The 22,786-nt window shown below is 35.3% G+C and overlaps 1 protein-coding gene and 1 long non-coding RNA gene across 2 annotated transcripts; both read left to right on the top strand.

The window, feature by feature from the left end:
• Window positions 1-222: 222 nt before the first annotated feature.
• Window positions 223-14,931, top strand: LOC128016237 (uncharacterized). The gene is made up of 3 exons (XR_008184103.1): window positions 223-523; window positions 11,055-11,321; window positions 14,231-14,931. It is a non-coding gene; the product is annotated as an uncharacterized LOC128016237 (long non-coding RNA).
• Window positions 14,932-16,216: 1,285 nt separating this feature from the next.
• Window positions 16,217-21,891, top strand: LOC128015096 (uncharacterized). The gene is made up of 4 exons (XM_052598792.1): window positions 16,217-16,514; window positions 18,909-18,932; window positions 20,612-21,770; window positions 21,866-21,891. Exons 1-4 carry the CDS (start codon window positions 16,488-16,490, stop codon window positions 21,889-21,891), a joined length of 1,236 nt encoding a protein of 411 aa, XP_052454752.1. The 5' UTR covers window positions 16,217-16,487.
• The last annotated feature ends 895 nt before the right edge of the window (window positions 21,892-22,786 follow it).

The following is a 22,786-nucleotide window of genomic DNA, read 5'->3' as shown; positions in this document are numbered from 1 at the left end:
GATTTTCATCTTAAACTGTATCACAAGTATGCCAAAGTAACTTTTTTAAATAATCTTGAATATTTAATTAACAGCTTTATTGACAACATTGGTCCCAGAGGCAAAGTTGTTCAGAATGAGGAGATATATCATATGATATGAAGATTTGGTGTTTTTGAGTGAATATATGAGCATTTTCAAACAATTTGAGGCCATTTACCATAGAAATCTTGTGTTTTGAGACCTTTTCTACTGTTATAGCGCCACCTATGGTCTGATCTCCATGAAACTTTGCATGCTTGTTAAGAGTAATGTGTTACATGATTTCACTGAGTTTCATAAAGTTTTGAGTTTTCGTTTAGGTTTTATAGGCTTTGGGGTATGTTTGGCCACACCCCTTTTTCTATATTACCGCTTTACAGCTAACCAAAGGACAAAATTCAACATTTTTTTAATAATTATTGATCTACAGAGTCCACAGAATATTACTGCAGTGGTTTGGTTCCGATCGGACAAAAAACCTAGGACTAGTTCGCAAAAGTAGGTTTTTAACATATTTGTGAATAACACTTGAACGATTTGATTGACAGCAATGGTTCTTGAGGCAAAGTTGTGCATTACGAGGAGATCTATCAAATGATATGCATATTGTGTTGATATGTGAAACACCACGTGATTACAGAGCCATAAAACTCGTTAGCGCCAACTAGTGGCCGATTTCTTTCAAAATTCTTACAGACCTTAAGGTTCATGAGTCGAACGTACCCAGCGAGTTTCGTTCCCATCAACATCCGTTAACCCTTTCAAATAGGTGCTTAAAATTGTTTGGCCAATGGCGGCCATGTTTTTTTGAGATATGCAAATGTCCTCATAGGTACTTGTGCCCCTTCCGACCAAGACATTGCATACCAATTTTCAAGTCGATCGAGCCAACGGTTGCCTAGTTATAGCAATTTATGTGTTTTTTATATCTTATAGCGCCCCCAAGTGGCAGAGATGCGCATTCTTTTTTTATTTGACCAAAGATTGAGCTCATACATATGTTTACCGAGTTTGGTGAAGATATCTCATTTCGTTCAGGAGTTATAGTCAATATAGCATTTGGCTAACGTTAGCATAGACGCTTTTTGGTGTACTGTTTCGCGTATGAATTGAAATTTCAACTTTTTTTTGATAATTATTGATATTGAGTGTCCAGGGAATATTTCTGAAGTGGTTTGGTTCTGATTGGTTGAAAATCCTAGGACTAGTTCGCAAAAGTAGGTTTCGGATATAGCTCGATTTTGCGAGAAAACGGTGCGTCGTAGACCCCAAAAAGGCGCCATGCACTTTTGTTCGGGCTAACCCAAGGATTGCAACAATGCCATGTTTTTGAGTCTACGGCTAACGGTATACGATTTACGGCCAAAAATGTCCAAAATTTTTGTTTTTTGCGCTGTAGCGCCCCCGTTAGGCCGATTGGGCTGAGACTTTGATAAGTTCTCCCCAAATTGAGCTCTACGATCTGTCCAAATTTCAGCTCTCTAGGCCTTACGGTTTGGGCTGCACGTTCAGTTCTAGGGCAGAAGAATAATAATAATAATAATAATAATAATAATAAAAATCCTAACAAATACAATAGGGTTTCAGCACTGCGTGCTTGAACCCCTAAAAATCCTAACAATTACAATAGGGTTTCAGCACTGCGTGCTTGAACCCCTAATTAAAGCTGCAAGCAGCATTTACCGGGGTTCAAGCACATTAAGGCCTCTGAGGTGGTCTGAGCCAACCTGGATGCATGGATGACATTTAAACACATCCAAAATGGAGAACAGGTTAACAGACAGACACACACACTGAAAGTAAATGATTAGACTAATATATGTATACTCTATAAGTATATGCACACACACACACACAGAAAGACACACATATACATGCACAAACATTTTGTTGCAGATATAGGTATTTGAAATAAGTGATAGGTGACAATAAACTTATTGCAAGTCTTCTCTTTTTAAGAGTTTAGATGTCATTTTCAGGTTAAACTGTAATCACAATGTGGCAAAATAGTAAAAACTGATATATCTGTAAGAACAAAATGGAAAACATTGACTCAATGAGATTTAAAATGTTATAACAGTTACATTTTTAATGTTTTGGGATGAATTCATGAATCCTTTCAACAGTACTGTTCAACTTAACTGAATGAGCCCATTAGTGGTCTTCCACTGCCATCTAGAGGTTATAAATTGCATTTACTCAAGCAACACTGTTTTTAAACATAACTGTTATAGTGTTTTTTTTTTTTTTTTGCCCAATCTCTCTTAAATTTTGCATGCTTGTTTAGAATGAAATTATGCATTGTTTTACACAGTTTTGATAATGTGTGGGCTTTCTGTTTGTATTAATAGGCCTTTGTGTACACTATGAAAAGAACATATTATAAAATTACTGGTTTATAGTTGTCCAAATGCAATTGTTCAACATGTTTTTGATAATTATTGACCTTCAGAGTCTAGAGAATTGTACTTCAGTGGTTTTATTTATTTTCAGCTTATACCCAATCACTAGTTTACCAGAGTAACTTTTTAAAATAATCTTGAATATTTAATTAACAGCTATATTGACAACATTGGTCCCAGAGGCAAAGTTGTTCAGAATGAGGAGATCTATCATATGATATGAAGATTTAGTGTTTTTGAGTGAATATATGAACATTTTAAAACAATTTGAGGCCATTTACCATATAAATCTTGTGTTTTGAGACCTGTTGTACTGTTATAGCGCCACCTATGGTCTGATCTCCATGAAACTTTGCATGCTTGTTAAGAGTCATCTGTTACATAATTTTACAAAGGTTCATAAAGTTTTGAGTTTTTGTTTAGGTTTTATAGGCTTTGGGGTATGTTTGGCCACACCTCTTTTTCTAAATTACCCTGTTACAGCTAACCAAAGGACAAAATTCAACATTTTTTTAATAATTATTGATCTAGAGAGTCCACAGAATATTACTGCAGTGGTTTGGTTCCGATCGGACAAAAAACCTAGGACTAGTTCGCAAAAGTAGGTTTTTAACATATTTGTGAATAACAATTGAACGATTTGATTGACAGCAATAGTTCTTGAGGCAAAGTTGTGCATTATGAGGAGATCTATCAAATGATATGCATATTGTGTTGATATGTGAAACACCACGTGATTACAGAGCCATAAAACTCGTTAGCGCCAACTAGTGGCCGATTTCTTTCAAAATTCTTACAGCCCTTAAGGTTCATGAGTCGAACATACCCAATGAGTTTCGTTCCGATCAACATCCGTTAACCCTTTCAAATAGGTGCTTAAATTTGTTTGGCCAATGGCGGCCATGTTTTTTGAGATATGCAAATGTCCTCATAGGTACTTGTGCCCCTTCAGACCAAGACACTGCATACCAATTTTCAAGTCGATCGAGCCAACGGTTGCCTAGTTATAGCAATTAATGTGTTTTTTCTATCTTATAGCACCCCCAAGTGGCAGAAATGCGCAATTTTTTTTATTTGACCAAAGATTGAGCTTATACATATGTGTACCGAGTTTGGTGAAGATATCTCATTCTGTTCAAGAGTTATAGTCAAAATAGCATTTGGCTAACGTTAGCATAGACGCTTTTTGGTGTACTGTTTCGCGTAAGAATTGAAATTTCAACTTTTTTTTGATAATTATTGATATTGAGTGTCCAGGGAATATTTATGAAGTGGTTTGGTTCTGATTGGTTGAAAATCCTAGGACTAGTTCGCAAAAGTAGGTTTCGGATATAGCTCGATTTTGCGAGAAAACGGTGTGTCGTAGACCCCAAAAAGGCGCCGTGCACTTTTGTTCGGGCTAACCCAAGGATTGCTATGATGCCATGTTTTTGAGTTTATGGCTAACAGTTTACGATTCACGGCCAAAAACGTCCAAAATTTTTGTTTTTTGCGCTATAGCGCCCCCGTTTGGCCGATTGGGCTGAGACTTTGATAAGTTCTCCCCAAAATGAGCTCTACGATCTGTCCAAATTTCAGCTCTCTAGGCCTTACGGTTTGGGCTGCACGTTCAGTTCTAGGGCGGAAGAATAATAATAATAATAATAATAATAATAATAATAATAAAAATCCTAACAATTACAATAGGGTTTCAGCACTGCGTGCTTGAACCCCTAATAATAATAATAATAATTAAAGCTGCAAGCAGCATTTACGGGGTTCAAGCACATTAAGGCCTCTGAGGTGGTCTGAGCCAACCTGGACGTACGGATGACAGTTAAACACATCCAAAACGGAGAATAGGCTGACAGACAGACACACGCACTGAAATTAAATGATTAAACTAGTTTTAAGAGTTTGGATGTCATTTTCAGGTTTCACTGTAATCATAATGTGGCAAAATTTTAAAAACTGGTAAGTCTGTATGAACAAAATGGAAAACTTTAACTCAGTGAGATTTAAAATGTTGTAACAGTGTTTTTTTTTATTGTTTAGGCATGAATTCATAAATCTTCTCAAAAGTACTGTTTCAATTTGCTGAATGAGCCCTTTAGTGGTCTTCCGCTGCCATCTAATGGTTGCATTTACTCAAACAACACTGTTTTTAAACATAACTGTTATAGTGTAATGTTTTTTGCCCAATCTCTCATAAATTTTGCATGCTTGTTTAGAATGAAATCAGGCTTTATTTTACACAGTTTTGATAGTTTGTGGGCTTTCTGTTTTTATAAATAGGCCTTTGTGTACACTGTGAAAAGAACATATTATACAATCACTGGTTTATAGTTGTCCAAATGCAATTTTTCAACATGTTTTTGATTATTATTGACCTTCAGAGTCTAGAGAATTGTACTTCAGTGGTTTTATTGATTTTCAGCTTAAAGCCTTGGACTACTTTGCCAAAGTAACTTTTTAATTAATCTTCAATATTTAATTAACAGCTTTATTGACAACATTGGTCCCAAAAGTTGTTCAGAATGAGGAGATCTATCATATGATATGAAGATCTAGTGTTTATGTGAATATATGAGCATTTTCAGACAATTTGAGGCCATTTACCATATCAATCTTATGTTTTGAGACCTTTTCTACTGTCATTGCGCCACCTGTGGTCCGATCTCCATGAAAATTTGCATGCTTGTTAAGAGTCACCTGTTACATGTTTTCACCAAGTTTCATAAAGTTTTGAGTTTTCGTTTAGGTTTTATATGCTTTTGGGTATTTTGGTCACGCCCCTTTTCTAATTTAGCCAGTTAAAGCTAACCAAAGGACAAAATTCAACATTTTTTTGATAATTATTGATCTAGAGAGTCCAGAGAAAATTACTGCAGTGGTTTGGTTTCAATCGGGTAAAAAATCTGGGACTAGTTCGCAAAAGTAAGTTTTTAACATATTTGTGAATAACAATTGAACAATTTGATTGACATCTTCGCTCCTTGAGGCAAAGTTGTTCACAAAGAGGAGATCTATAATATGATATGAAGATCTAGTGTTTGTGTGAATGTATGAACATGTCCTACAAATTGTGATCATTTTCTATTGAAAATGTGTGTTTTTGAGGCTTTTTCAACTGTTATAGCGCCACCTATGATCCGATCTCCATGAAACTTTGCATGCTTGTTAAGAGTCACCTGATACATGATTCCACGAAGTTTCATAAAGTTTAGAGTTTTCTTTTAGGTTTTATAGGCTTTGGGGTATGTTTGGCCACACCCCTTTTCTTAATTACCCCTTTAACGCTAACCAAAGGACAAAATTCTACATTTTTTTGATAATTATTGATCTAGAGAGTCCACAGATTATCACTGCAGTGGTTTGGTTCCGATCGGACAAAAAACCTAGGACTAGTTCGCAAAAGTAGGTTTTTAACATATTTGTGAATAACAATTGAACGATTTGATTGACAGCAATGGTTCTTGAGGCAAAGTTGTGCATTATGAGGAGATCTATCAAATGATATGCATATTGTGTTGATATGTGAAACACCACGTGATTACAGAGCCATAAAACTCGTTAGCGCCAACTAGTGGCCGATTTCTTTCAAAATTTTTACAGACCTTAAGGTTCATGAGTCGAACGTACCCAGCGAGTTTCGTTCCGATCAACATCCGTTAACCCTTTCAAATAGGTGCTTAAAATTGTTTGGCCAATGGCGGCCATGTTTTTTGAGATATGCAAATGTCCTCATAGGTACTTGTGCCCCTTCAGACCAAGACACTGCATACCAATTTTCAAGTCGATCGAGCCAACGGTTGCCTAGTTATAGCCATTTATGTGTTTTTTCTATCTTATTGCGCCCCCAAGTGGCAGAGATGAGCAATTTTTTTGATTTGACCAAAGATTGAGCTCATACATATGTGTACCGAGTTTGGTGAAGATATCCCATTCCGTTCAAGAGTTATAGTTAAAATAGCATTTGGCTAACGTCAGCATAGACGCTTTTTGGCATACTGTTTCGCGTAAGAATTGAAATTTCAACTTTTTTTTGATAATTATTGATGTTGAGTGTCCAGGGAATATTTCTGAAGTGGTTTGGTTCTGATTGGTTGAAAATCCTAGGACTAGTTCGCAAAAGTAGGTTTCGTATATAGCTCGATTTTGCGCGAAAACGGTGCCTCGTAGAGCAAAAAATGCAGCTGTGCACTTTTGTTCGGACTAAGCCAAGGATTGCAACGATGCCATGTTTTTGAGTCTACGGCTAACGGTTTACGATCTGCGGCCAAAAATGTCAAAAATTTTAGTTTTTTGCGCAGTAGCGCCCCCATTAGGCCGATTGGGCCGGTTTTTTGTATCTGAGTAGCGAGCAGGACTACTACCATCTGACCAAGTTTCAGCTCTCTAGGCCTTACGGTTTGGGCTGCACGTTCAGTTTTAAGGCGGAAAAATAATAATAATAATAAAAATCTTAACAATTACAATAGGGTTTCAGCACTGCGTGCTTGAACCCCTAATTAAAGCTGCAAGCAGCATTTACGGGGTTCAAGCACATTAAGGCCTCTGAGGTGGTCTGAGCCAACCTGGACGTATGGATGACCGTTAAACACATCCAATATGGAGAATAGGCTGACAGACAGACACACGCACTGAAATTAAATGATTAAACTAGTTTTTAAGAGTTTGGATGTCATTTTCAGGTTTCACTGTAATCATAATGTGGCAAAATTTTAAAAACTGATAAGTCTGTATGAAGAAAATTGAAAACTTTAACAGTGAGATTTAAAACGTTGCAACAGTGGGTTTTTTTTATTGTTTGGGCATGAATTCATAAATCTTTTCAAAAGTACTGTTTCAATTTGCAGAATGAGCCCATTAGTGGTCTTCCGCTGCCATCTAGTGGTTATAAATTGCATTTACTCAAACAACACTGTTTTTAAACATAACTGTTATAGTATAGTGTTATGTTTTTTGCCCAATCTCTCTTAAATTTTACATACTTGTTTAGGATGAAATTAGGCATTATTTTACACAGTTTTGATAATTTGTGGGCTTTCTGTTTGTATTAATAGGCCTTTGTGTACACTATGAAAAGAACATATTATAAAATTACTGGTTTATAGTTGTCCAAATAAAATTGTTCAACATGTTTTTGATAATTATTGACCTTCAGAGTCTAGAGAATTGTACTTCAGTGGTTTTATTGATTTAATTTTCAGCTTAAAGCCTTGGACTACTTTGCCAAAGTAACTTTTTTAAATAATCTTCAATATTTAATTAACAGCTTTATTGACAACATTGGTCCCAGAAGTTGTTCAGAATGAGGAGATCTATCATATGATATGAAGATCTAGTGTTTATGTGAATATATGAGCATTTTCAGACAATTTGAGGCCATTTACCATGTAAATCTTATGTTTTGAGACCTTTTCTACTGTTATAGCGCCACCTATGGTCCGATCTCCATGAAAATTTGCATGGTTGTTAAGGGTCAGCTGTTACATGTTTTCATCAAGTTTCATAAAGTTTTGAGTTTTCGTTTAGGTTTTATATGCTTTTGGGTATTTTGGTCACGCCCCTTTTCTAATTTAGCCAGTTATAGCTAACCAAAGGACAAAATTCTGAAAATTTTTTGATAATTATTGATCTAGAGAGTCCAGAGAAAATTACTGCAGTGGTTTGGTTTCGATCGGGTAAAAAACCTGGGACTAGTTCGCAAAAGTAGCTTGTTGACATATTTGTGAATTGCAATTGAACGATTTGATTGACATCTTCGCTCCTTGAGGCAAAGTTGTTCACAAAGAGGAGATCTATCATATGATATGAAGATCTAGTGTTTGTGTGAATGTATGAACATGTCCAACAAATTGTGATCATTTTCTATTGAAAATGTGTGTTTTTGAGGCTTTTTCAAATGTTATAGCGCCAACTATGATCCGATCTCCATGACACTTTGCATGCTTGTTAAGAGTCACCTGTTACATGTTCTCACCGAGTTTCATAAAGTTTTGAGTTTTCGTTTAGGTTTTATAGGCTTTGGGGTGTGTTTGGCCACACCCCTTTTCTAAATGACTGATTTAAAGCTAGCCAAACGACAAAATTCAACATTTTTTTGATAATTATTGATCTAGAGAGTCCACAGAATATTACTGCAGTAGTTTGGTTCCGATCGGACAAAAAACCTAGGACTAGTTCGCAAAAGTAGGTTTTTAACATATTTGTGAATAACAATTGAACGATTTGATTGACAGCAATGGTTCTTGAGGCAAAGTTGTGCATTATGAGGAGATCTATCAAATGATATGCATATTGTGTTGATATGTGAAACACCACGTGATTACAGAGCCATAAAACTCGTTAGCGCCAACTAGTGGCCGATTTCTTTCAAAATTTTTACAGACCTTAAGGTTCATGAGTCGAACGTACCCAGCGAGTTTCGTTCCGATCAACATCCGTGAACCCTTTCAAATAGGTGCTTAAAATTGTTTGGCCAATGGCGGCCATGTTTTTTGAGATATGCAAATGTCCTCATAGGTACTTGTGCCCCTTCAGACCAAGACACTGCATACCAATTTTCAAGTCGATCGAGCCAACGGTTGCCTAGTTATAGCCATTTATGTGTTTTTTCTATCTTATTGCGCCCCCAAGTGGCAGAGATGAGCAATTTTTTTGATTTGACCAAAGATTGAGCTCATACATATGTGTACCGAGTTTGGTGAAGATATCTCATTCCGTTCAAGAGTTATAGTTAAAATAGCATTTGGCTAACGTCAGCATAGACGCTTTTTGGCATACTGTTTCGCGTAAGAATTGAAATTTCAACTTTTTTTTGATAATTATTGATATTGAGTGTCCAGGGAATATTTCTGAAGTGGTTTGGTTCTGATTGGTTGAAAATCCTAGGACTAGTTCGCAAAAGTAGGTTTCGGATATAGCTCGATTTTGCACGAAATCGGTGCCTCGTAGAGCAAAAAATGCAGCTGTGCACTTTTGTTCGGACTAACCCAAGGATTGCAACGATGCCATGTTTTTGAGTCTACGGCTAACGGTTTACGATCTGCGGCCAAAAATGTCAAAAATTTTAGTTTTTTGCGCAGTAGCGCCCCCATTAGGCCGATTGGGCCGGTTTTTTGTATCTGAGTAGCGAGCAGGACTACTACCATCTGACCAAGTTTCAGCTCTCTAGGCCTTACGGTTTGGGCTGCACGTTCAGTTTTAAGGCGGAAAAATAATAATAATAATAAAAATCTTAACAATTACAATAGGGTTTCAGCACTGCGTGCTTGAACCCCTAATAATAATAATAATTAAAGCTGCAAGCAGCATTTTACCGGGGTTCAAGCACATTAAGGCCTCTGAGGTGGTCAGAGCCAACCTGGATGCATGGATGACAGTTAAACACATCCAAAATGGAGAATAGGCTGGCAGACAGACACACACACTGAAAGTAAATGATTAGACTAATATATTAATACTCTATAAGCATATGCACACACACACACACACACACAAAGACACACATATACATGCACAAACATTTTGTTGCAGATATAGGTATTTGAAATAAGTGATAGGTGACAATAAACTTATTGCAAGTCTTCTCTTTTTAAGAGTTTAGATGTCATTTTCAGGTTAAACTGTAATCATAATGTGGCAAAATTTTAAAAACTGATATATCTGTATGAACAAAATGGAAAACATTGACTCAATGAGATTTAAAATGTTATAACAGTTCATTTTTTAATGTTTTGGCATGAATTCATGAATCCTTTCAACAGTACTGTTCAACTTTACTGAATGAGCCCATTAGTGGTCTTCCACTGCCATCTAGAGGTTATAAATTGCATTTACTCAAGCAACACTGTTTTTAAACATAACTGTTATAGTGTTTTTTTTTTTTTTTGCCCAATCTCTCTTAAATTTTGCATGCTTGTTTAGAATGAAATTATGCATTGTTTTACACAGTTTTGATAATGTGTGGGCTTTCTGTTTGTATTAATAGGCCTTTGTGTACACTATGAAAATAACATATTATAAAATTACTGGTTTATAGTTGTCCAAATGCAATTGTTCAACATGTTTTTGATAATTATTGACCTTCAGAGTCTAGAGAATTGTACTTCAGTGGTTTTATTGATTTTCATCTTAAACCGTATCACAAGTATGCCAAAGTAACTTTTTAAAATAATCTTGAATATTTAATTAACAGCTTTATTGACAACATTGGTCCCAGAGGCAAAGTTGTTCAGAATGAGGAGATCTATCATATGATATGAAGATTTAGTGTTTTTGAGTGAATATATGAGCATTTTCAAACAATTTGGGGCCATTTACCATATAAATCTTGTGTTTTGAGACCTTTTCTACTGTTATAGCACCACCTATGGTCTGATCTCCATGAAACTTTGCATGCTTGTTAAGAGTCACCTGATACATGATTTCACTGAGTTTCATACAGTTTTGAGTTTTCCTTTAGGTTTTATAGGCTTTGGGGTATGTTTGGCCACACCCCTTTTTCTAAATTACCCGGTTACAGCTAACCAAAGGACAAAATTCAACATTTTTTTAATAATTATTGATCTAGAGAGTCCACAGAATATTACTGCAGTGGTTTGGTTCCGATCGGGCAAAAAACCTAGGACTAGTTCGCAAAAGTAGGTTTTTAACATATTTGTGAATAACAATTGAACGATTTGATTGACAGCAATGGTTCTTGAGGCAAAGTTGTGCATTACGAGGAGATCTATCAAATGATATGCATATTGTGTTGATATGTGAAACACCACGTGATTACAGAGCCATAAAACTCGTTAGCGCCAACTAGTGGCCGATTTCTTTCAAAATTCTTACAGACCTTAAGGTTCATGAGTCGAACGTACCCAGCGAGTTTCGTTCCGATCAACATCCGTTAACCCTTTCAAATAGGTGCTTAAATTTGTTTGGCCAATGACGGCCATGTTTTTTGAGATATGCAAATCTCCTCATAAGTACTTGTGCCCCTTCAGACCAAGACACTGCATACCGATTTTCAAGTTGATCGAGCCAACGGTTGCCTAGTTATAGCAATTTATGTGTTTTTTCTATCTTATAGCGCCCCCAAGTGGCAGAGATGCGCAATTTTTTTGATTTGACCAAAGATTGAGCTCATACATATGTGTACCGAGTTTGGTGAAGATATCTCATTCCGTTCAAGAGTTATAGTCAAAATAGTATTTGGCTAACGTTAGCATAGACGCTTTTTGGCGTACTGTTTCGCGTAAGAATTGAAATTTCAACTTTTTTTTAATAATTATTGATAATGAGTGTCCAGGGAATATTTATGAAGTGGTTTGGTTCTGATTGGTTGAAAATCCTAGGACTAGTTCGCAAAAGTAGGTTTCGGATATAGCTCGATTTTGCGAGAAAACGGTGCGTCGTAGACCCCAAAAAGGCGCCGTGCACTTTTGTTCGGGCTAACCCAAGGATTGCAACAATGCCATGTTTTTGAGTCTACGGCTAACGGTATACGATTTACGGCCAAAAATGTCCAAAATTTTTGTTTTTTGCGCTGTAGCGCCCCCGTTAGGCCGATTGGGCTGAGACTTTGATAAGTTCTCCCCAAATTGAGCTCTACGATCTGTCCAAATTTCAGCTCTCTACGCCTTACGGTTTGGGCTGCACGTTCAGTTCTAGGGCAGAAGAATAATAATAATAATTAAAGCTGCAAGCAGCATTTTACCGGGGTTCAAGCACATTAAGGCCTCTGAGGTGGTCAGAGCAAACCTGGATGTATGGATGACAGTTAAACACATCCAAAATGGAGAACAGGCTAACAGACAGACACGCACACTGAAAGTAAATGATTAGACTAATATATGTATACTCTATAAGCATATGCACACACACACACACACACACACACACACACACAAAGACACACAAAGATACACATATACATGCACAAACATTTTGTGGCAGATATAGGTATTTGATAAAAAGTGATAGGTGACAATAAGCTTATTGCAAGTCTTCTCTTTTTTTAGAGTTTAGATGTCATTTTCAGATTAAACTGTAATCATAATGTGGCAAAATTGTTAAAACTGATACATCTGTATGAACAAAATGGAAAACATCAATTCAATGAGATACAAAATGTTATAACAGTTAATTTATTAATGTTTTGGCATGAATTCATAAAAACAGTACTAGCTGAAAGAGCCCATTAGTGGTCTTCCGCTGCCATCTAGTGGTTATAAATTGCATTTACTCAAACAACACTGTGTTTTTAAACATAACTGTTAAAGTGTTGTTGTTGGGTTTTTTTGCCCTATCTCTCTTAAATGTTGCATGCTTGTTTAGAATGAAATTATGCATTACTTTAAACAGTTTTGATAATTTGTGGGATTTCTGTTTGTATTAATAGGTCTTTGTGCCTCTGGGGTGGTCTCGGCCAACCAGGATGTATGGATGACATTTAAATACATCCAAAAGACAGACACACACACACTGAAATTAAATGATTAAACTAGTTTTTAAGAGTTTAGATGTCATTCAGGTTTCACTGTAATCACAATGTGGCAAAATTGTAAAAAATGATGTGTCTGTATGAACAAAATGGAAAACATTGATTCAATAAGATGTAACATGTTATAACAGTTAATTTATTAATGTTTTGGCATGAATTCATGAATCCTTTCTACAGTACTGTTCATTTTAACTGAATGAGCCCATTAGTGGTCTTCCGCTGCCATCTAGTGGTTATAAATTGCATTTACTGAAACAACACTGTGTTTCTAAACATAACTGTTATAGTGTTGTTATTTTTTTATTTTTGCCCAATCTCTCTTAAATTTTGCATGCTTGTTTAGAATGAAATCATGCATTATTTTACACAGTTTTGATCATTTGTGGGATTTCTGTTTGTATTAATAGGCCTTTGTGTACACTATGCAAATAACATAATATAAAATTACTGGTTTATAGTTGTCTAAATGCAATTGTTCAACATGTTTTTCATAATTATTGACCTTCAGAGTCTAGAGAATTGTACTTCAGTGGTTTTATTGATTTTCATCTTATACCCGATCACTAGTTTGCCAAAGTACCTTTTTAAAATAATCTTGAATGTTTAATTAACAGCTTTATTGACAACGTTGGTCCCAGAGGCAAAGTTGTTCAGAATGAGGATATTTATCAAATGATATAAAGATTTAGTGTTTTTGAGTGAATATATGAGCATTTACAAACAATTTGAGGCCATTTACCATATAAATCTTGTGTTTTGAGACCTTTTCTACTGTTATAGCGCCACCTATGGTCTGATCTCCATGAAACTTTGCATGCTTGTTAAGAGTCACAAGTTAGATGATTTCACCGAGTTTCATAAAGTTTTGAGTTTTCGTTAAGGTTTTATAGGCTTTGGGGTATGTTTGGCCACACCCCTTTTTCTAAATTACCCCTTTACAGCTAACCAAAGGACAAAATTCAACATTTTTTTAATAATTATTGATCTAGAGAGTCCACAGAATATTACTGCAGTGGTTTGGTTCCGATCGGACAAAAAACCTAGGACTAGTTCGCAAAAGTAGGTTTTTAACATATTTGTAAATAACAATTGAACGATTTGATTGACAGCAGTGGTTCTTGAGGCAAAGTTGTGCATTACGAGGAGATCTATCAAATGATATGCATATTGTGTTGATATGTGAAACACCACGTGATTACAGAGCCATAAAACTCGTTAGCGCCAACTAGTGGCCGATTTCTTTCAAAATTCTTACAGACCTTAAGGTTCATGAGTCGAACGTACCCAGCGAGTTTCGTTCTGAACAACATCCGTTAACCCCTTCAAATAGGTGCTTAAATTTGTTTGGCCAATGGCGGCCATGTTTTTTGAGATATGCAAATGTCCTCATAAGTACTTGTGCCCCTTCAGACCAAGACACTGCATACCGATTTTCAAGTTGATCGAGCCAACGGTTGCCTAGTTATAGCAATTTATGTGTTTTTTCTATCTTATAGCGCCCCCAAGTGGCAGAGATGCGCAATTTTTTTGATTTGACCAAAGATTGAGCTCATACATATGTGTACCGAGTTTGGTGAAGATATCTCATTCCGTTCAGGAGTTATAGTCAAAATAGTATTTGGCTAACGTTAGCATAGACGCTTTTTGGCGTACTGTTTCGCGTAAGAATTGAAATTTCAACTTTTTTTTAATAATTATTGATATTGAGTGTCCAGGGAATATTTATGAAGTGGTTTGGTTCTGATTGGTTGAAAATCCTAGGACTAGTTCGCAAAAGTAGGTTTCGGATATAGCTCGATTTTGCGAGAAAACGGTGCGTCGTAGACCCCAAAAAGGCGCCGTGCACTTTTGTTCGGGCTAACCCAAGGATTGCAACAATGCCATGTTTTTGAGTCTACGGCTAACGGTATACGATTTACGGCCAAAAATGTCCAAAATTTTTGTTTTTTGCGCTGTAGCGCCCCCGTTAGGCCGATTGGGCTGAGACTTTGATAAGTTCTCCCCAAATTGAGTTCTACGATCTGTCCAAATTTCAGCTCTCTAGGCCTTACGGTTTGGGCTGCACGTTCAGTTTTACGGCGGAAGAATAATAATAATAATAATAATAATAATAATAATAATAATAATAAAAATCCTAACAAATACAATAGGGTTTCAGCACTGCGTGCTTGAACCCCTAATTAAAGCTGCAAGCAGCGTTTACCGGGGTTCAAGCACATTAAGGCCTCTGAGGTGGTTTCGGCCAACCTGGATGTACGGATGACAGTTAAACACATCCAAAATGGAGAACAGGGTAACAGACACACACACACACACACACTGAAAGTAAATGATTAGACTAATATATTAATACTCTATAAGTATATGCACAGACACACACACACAAAGAGACACATATACATGCACACACATTTTGTTGCAGATATAGGTATTTGACATAAGTGATAGGTGACAATAAACTTATTGCAAGTCTTCTGTTTGTAAGAGTTTAGATGTCATTTTCAGGTTAAACTATAATCATAATGTTGAAAAATGTTAAAAACTGATATAACTGTATGAACAAAATGGAAAACATTGACTCGATGAGATTTAAAATGATATAACAGTTAATTTATTAATATTTTGGCATGAATTCATGAAACCTTTGAACAGTACTGTTTAACTTAGCTGAATGAGCCCATTAGTGGTCTTCCGCTGCCATCTAGTGGTTATAAATTGCATTTACTCAAAGAACACTGTGTTTTTAAACATAACTGTAAGTTGTACTCACCAATTGTTTTTCTTGCATTGTTCAGTTTGATGGGAGTTTTGTTCTTTTGATCTGTAACAATGCTGATGTATTTTTCTGGAGTGAAAAAATACGCCTTGGTGGTATTCCTGTCTTGCTGTTTGGACTTTAGCATTGAAATAACGTGTATTTTTTTAAATGTTTTTATCGGAGAGACTGCATGAAAGTACCCCACTATTGGGTCATTCTCGCTGACGTCTGTCTTCTTTTCCATTTTTCTTGAAATTTCTGAAGAAGTTTTATTTTACTTCTGCTTACTTCCGTGGATGTCTTGAGTGCAGCTGTAGCTATATTTGAAAATAGCGGGTTTTATATTTGTATTTTTTAAATTGAGATGGGCGTATTCAACTGCTTGTTTGTGATTGGTTGAAAACCAGTTAGTAGTTTTTGTACACAAAATGTAGCCTATCACATTAAGACTACGTTAGTTTGAATTTGTTTTGCATCATTTTACAATTGAAGTTTAAATAAACATTAAATTGTTTCACAGGTTATGTAGACTATTTAAGAATAAATTATTTTTACTAATTTTATTTAAATTTTTTCCAATGTAAATTCAAAAAAGGTAGCCTACTATACATTTGATGTAGGGCTATTTGTTTAGCCATCAAAGATATTAAGCATTCTGAAGTTTGGGGTGGGCCTATATGTTTTATTGGCAGCGAGGGCCGTTGTTGTCATGGCACTGGGTTAAAATATTATTTTTTTATTATTATTTTTGCTGTTTTTTTATTATTATTTTTGCAGTTTGCTGCTAACAGTGAATAGCAAGGACCAGTAACGTTCCCAAGCTCCAGTCATGAGCCCAACACACCAGAATGGGCAGGTAGGATTGTCATTCAGAAGAACTAGTAGTTATAGATTTTTTTTTTTTTATATTGTGCTGAATAATTTTTGGTCCCAATTTTATTATTATTATCATTATCAATATTATTATTATAATAATACAATCTATTTTACAATCTAATTATTATAATAATTCAATAACTGTATGAGGAATTTTTGGGTATAATATGTCACAGTTCACTTTATTTTGTTATACTCACCTGCATAAATGTATTATAGTGTTCTGCACCTACTAGTAAAAAAAAAAATATAAAAATATATATTTGGTGTCTGAATAATTGCTGGTTTGACGGTGCATTAATTCTTGTTAAAACTACAACGTAATTCAATCAAGAGCAGTGTGTGATTTTTCTTTCTTTCATTTTCTTGGATTAACATTACAGCAGCTATATAGCTAAATTAGGCGTGGTCACTTTAAGAGACAATAAACCCATCCAATATATATATATATATATATATATATATATATATATATATATATATATATATATATATATATATATGTATGTACACTCATTATGACGACATTTCATAGGTGTAATGGGTTTTAATCTACGCTAATGGCATTTTCTTGCCCCTTAAAACTGCACATCCCAGAAAACTTGAGCATTTTGACTTTTTTGCCATCCACTAGAGGGCGCGTGCTGTATTGTTCCGTTTTTTACCGGAAAGGAAGCCATTTTCTCTACTTTCTGGTAAGGTAAGACATGCGGTGTGGTTGTTCTTTGTGTAATCTTAATAATCTGTATCAAATTTAACGTTTTTAGGCCAGTTTAAGTTGTCTTTTTGAATATTTTGTGGTTGTATTTTGTGATTAATTGTATAAAGACAGCGTTTTGTTATAGTGATAAATTATTCTTATTCATCTGGCCAGCATTTTGATTAGAACAAGAAATAAGTTATTGTTGAAACATGTTTGGTGTTGTGGTTGTTCTTATTAGTTTAAAAGTTAAGTTAAATTAGTTAATTTTTATTAGTTCAAATTTCGATTCCTCTTATCGTTTCCTTTGTGAGCATTTCAATATGAGTTTATACAATAAAAGTGCAAGACGACTTTTTTGTGCTGCCGAAAGCGTTTTTTTGTGCTGTCTGCTGTGTACACATCCACAGCTCGCTGACAGAAAAAGATATTTTAAATATTTCAACTCGTGCGCTGTTTTCTATGCACATTGAAGCGCAGTCACAGAAAATTTGATTTGTAAAATTGATATTAAACTCAAACTAGAGCTGTTTTCTATGATGTAGTCTATCTACATGTGAAGTACGTGAGCGCGAGACGGCTCGCGCGGTGTCTTCAGTGCTACAGGCGTATTGGCCAAGTCTTAAAGTGACAGGAGCGGCTGTCTCTATAATAACAGTATTCAAAGGACAAAGAGAAAATTCACTCGTTCTTGACTAAATAACTTTTGTAACTGTTTTTGTACCTTATTTATAAAAACTGTACTGTTATTTTACACTTGAATTACAGCTTTTTGTACCTGAATACCTGAAAATCTTAAAACACTGTTTATTTCAATCATATATTTGTTCAGTTTTATCTATATTTGCAATTGGTAATTTTTTATTTGTTCTCTTTTAATTATTGAGTGTTTAGTTATCTTTATTAATGTTTGAATGTATATTTTGTTAGGTTAGTTGTTTTACTATGGTATTTTTAAACCACAGGCAGAATTTATTGGTAAGCACATAAAATTGGCAATCGTTAAAATTTAAACCATGGTATAATATACACTGCGGTATATGCTTGGTGTTAAAATGTTAGTGCTCGTAATGATCATAATCAGCTCATGATTCCGAATTAGATCTGTGCATGAGGTTTTAAAAGTGTCAGTTCCTTAATACTCTTTCTGTAGTTTATGTCCTTGAGATAAAGTAAAAAAGTTGCTGCTCTTGGCACTTAAGTAGTTGAAATAAATATCAATGTATATTTAATTCATGCATGCACAGATTACAATTCTATTAAGACTTTCTTTCTATTGTTATATTAACTGATACTGAAAGTAAGGTAATTTTTGTTGTATTTTTTTGTAATTTGCTTGTATTGTGAAAAAATAAAAAATCTAGTAGTCGATATAAAAAATCTAGTAGTCAGTTCGAGACTACAGAGAAAAAAAATGTGTGAAATACACTGTGTTCTCTTTGGTTGAGTGGTCATTGACTGAAGACTGTCTCTGAGAACTTGCGAGTACATTATAGTTTAAAATCGCTTAAATTTGTAAATTGGTATGATGTAAAATGATGTGCCATAGAGTCATGTGGATACTATGAAGCCAGTTGTGCATTCTGAGCGTACAATATATAAAATATATAATATTTTTGTAAAATGTAATGCTTTTGTTTTAATCAAATTGTTGTTGTTGTTATTTTTTTGCAGAATACTGAGAAACTTGATTTTGAGGTAAGATGTTACTTTTTTTATAAAATGTAGTGATAACAGTCAATAGTGTATAGTATAAGGATACATTTGGATAAAGTTGTGAATGCACGGAGAGCTTCAGTCAGTTGTCAAATTACAGCTCTAAATAACGCATTTCTGTGGAGAAAATAACAGAGGAAACAGAGTGAGCTTCTGCTGTAAACTTGCATGATCTAAGCTGATCAAAACATGAAGAAAAATGATTTCTAGGTTAACTAATGCATTAACAATGTTAAAGGATTAGTTCACCTCAAAATGAAAATTTCCTGATAATGTGATTTATATATAGTATATCAATTTTTTTTTTTGTAAATGATTTAATTTCACTAGATAAGACCCTATTCCTAAGCTAGGATCGTGCGGAGCCATTTATTGACACGTTTATATTCTAGCATAAACAAACGTACTTTTTTTTTTATATATGCCATGTGCAATGTATATCTATTTCATTGCACAATACTGTTATATGGTAATTTTATTTGATGAATACATACTCTGAACACTGAATAAACCACTTCATACATCACCCAGTCTTTGAATGAAGTAGGCTGTTGTCATGTGATGTTTGGAGGAGCACCATATATTTTAACGAGAAAATGACATATCTGGCAATCCTGTTGTTTCATTTGTCCTGTCACAGATACTGTCCGGACAGTAAGGTTCAGTTTTTCCATGTTTCAGAACTGATTCTACGTAGGCTATACTGGGTTAACACAACGCTTTTCCAGTCAGGGGGAAACGATTGTTTTCCCCCACGTCAACTCCACCCAGCTATAACACGACACACCGACCAAGTCTATTACAGACAAAGAGTTAAAATTCAGAGCAAAAATATAAATTTTGCTGAAATATCTGTTGTTGGACATTAAATTTAGGTTTAAAAGTCACCATGTAATTACATTTGTTTTTAAGAGAGTAGCAACTATAAAAGAACAATAGCATGCAATTGAATGAAAATGTAAATTAGGAAAACTAATGTTTGTCTTTGGAGAACATTTGTCTTATCTGTTAACAACATTTTTTTCTTTATTGTTATCTTCATTTTTAATTTAGAGATATAAACTTTTGCTTTATAACTCATATAATGTATATCATAGATATATTCACTCTATATATTTTTCCGGGCAGGATGTGTGTTTTGTCAATAAAAGAAAATTGGGGAAATGTATTTAAAATCTAATAAGAGGATAAAGGTCTTAACTGTTATAAAGATGTAAATAAAATGAAAAAACTTGGTTATACTGAAATCTACTGGTAAAACAGGGTCATGCAATCTGGTTGCTTTTAGAAGTGTTTCAGATATACGGTTATTTCTGGGGATTCAGAGCATTGCTGATTATGGTATTAGTGCACTCACATTATGTTCTCTAAAACACAAAGTTTATTTACTAGCACATTTACTATGTAGATTAATGATATTATCTTTGTTACATATGTGTAAAATTAATTTAGTTCTGTGTTGGTATTATAAGCTGATAAATTTTAAATTAAACATAGCAAAATTATCATAATTAATAGAAGACCTTGTTTTAATGTGAACAAACACTAATTTATATTTTAATGCATTTTATTTTTATATTTTTTATTCTTTATTGTACTGTTTGTGAATTGTGATGCAATAATGTGTAATTTAATTTGTTTTTATGTTTTTGTGTGTACAGATGCCTCGCACAAAGCAAGCCCGGCGCTCCCAGGCCGCAAAGAAGAGGATGGCAGACCGGATGGCTGCTGATCCTGAAGAGGCTCTGCCACCTCTTAAAAAATTGGCAGAAGTAACAGAACGTTGTGTACATCACAACGGGGATATAAAACTGGGTCATAACAGTGGTCATAACCGTGGTCATAACCTTGGGCTAACAAGTGGTCAAACAAGTGGTCAAACAAGTGGTCAAACAAGTGGTCAAACAAGTGGTCAAACAAGTGGTCAAACAAGTGGTCTAACAAGTGGTCAAACAAGTGGTCAAACAAGTGGTCTAACAAGTGGTCTAACAAGTGGTCTAACAAGTGGTCTAACAAGTGGTCTAGCAAGCGGTCTAACAAGTGGTCTAAACAATGATGCTAAAAACACGGATCATAAAAGTACTGTTAACATGACCATGAAAGCTGTTTCTGATTTGTGTCCACAGAAATCGTACATCAGTGGCTCTTTCCATCAAGGAGATTACCGTTTTGGCCGGAATAGGGGAAGTCAATGTGGTGCAAACTGTTTAACTGCAATTTTGATGAGTAAGATGAAAAGTGTGTTGCAGTGGACGAGAAGTGACCTGAATGCTGTTCTGATCCATGGAGATGACCTGTACAGTGCCATGAGAGACGCAGGGAAAATCAACGATCCTGAATCCGGCTTCATAGCTATTCATGAGCTACCAGACACACACACACTTAAAGATAGTCGGTTTTCAATAAACTATGGTGAAGCATTGACTGGCTTGTTTGGTGTCAATAAATATGATGGGGAACTACAAGGGTATGCTATGTCTTTTAATGAAGCAGTAAATCGAGCATTCCAGAGGTTTGATACTGTTTTAGTGAATATTAAGCTAACCATATGTGCAGCTGTCAGAGAAGGTTCCTGGTATGCAGTGATTGATCCACATTCAAGACGAGGTGATGGCAGATGTGTAGCTGACGGTAAGAGTGTAGTGGTTTACCATCGTGACTTGCACTCGCTGATTGTTCATTTCCGGAAACTTGCCGCATCTATAAATGCACGTTACCAGGAGTTTGAGGTAACTGGGGTCAACGCGGTTATGACTGGATTAAAACAGCCATTCTGGCAAGTGATTGAGAACGCTGGTCCAGCAGAAAATGAGAGTGAAGGTGAGAAGTCGGACGTGGAAGTTGATGTTGGGTGCAGTCAATTTCTGAATGATTTCATGGACAAAACATCTGTGAAAGAAACTTGTGCACAACAGAGAATGAAAACGACATACCCAACTAATGAAAATGCAGGTGATGTTACATTCCTTTCACAAACTGCTAGTGTTTCTTTAAGGTTTAGTCCATTAACATTTGAGCAACAAAAGGGTGTTTGCTTAAAGTTAAACATTGCAAACATTGTAAAACCATCTGAGTACAATCCACCTGAGACTGTTGAAGTGGTTGAGCCTTGTGAAACGAACAAGACTGTTGCGGATGGAAACTCTTTTTTTAGAGCATTAGCCTTTGCTGTAAGTGGATCAGAACGAGAACACCGAAAAGTGAGACGGGCTGTCGTTACACACATTCTGCAGAATGAAGAAAAGTACCTACAGTATCTCAGACAAGGATACAGCTCTGTACCAGACTACATTGCCAAAACAAGAATGAAATTCGTTGGAAATCGGGCAACAGAAATGGAAATACAAGCAGCCAGTGATTTCATTGGCACAGACATATTTACATACAGTCGAGAGAAATGGTTTAGATTTTCATCTTCAAATGCTTCCTTTAATGCACATGGTTGTCAAGACAGTGGCATATATTTGAAATATGAAGACAGCTGCCATTATGAAGTTGTTGTATGTGGAAAGAGCAAGGATGGTAACTGTGTATTATTTTGTAAATCACCATCTCAACATTCACTGTCTGATCTAGCATCAAATGTGTCTTTAAAGTCACGTGAGGATTCTAGTGAGAAACTTGACTGCAGCAATAGTACAGAGTTCAAAGAAGAAAAACAAATGAAGGCAAAGAAAAGATTACATGAGGATGAAACTTACATTTCAATTATGAAATCCATCAATAAAAAATACAAGAAAAATGAACAGCATAAAGGAAAAGTGAAGAAAAGTGTGAACAAATACAAATCAAATGATTTACACTGCAAAGCTGTGTCAGAAATGGAAGCTGATGTT

The sequence above is a fragment of the Carassius gibelio genome, chromosome A6 (assembly GCF_023724105.1).
Source record: "Carassius gibelio isolate Cgi1373 ecotype wild population from Czech Republic chromosome A6, carGib1.2-hapl.c, whole genome shotgun sequence".
NCBI lineage: Eukaryota > Metazoa > Chordata > Actinopteri > Cypriniformes > Cyprinidae > Carassius > Carassius gibelio.
This window is presented reverse-complemented; position numbering and strand designations above follow the sequence as displayed.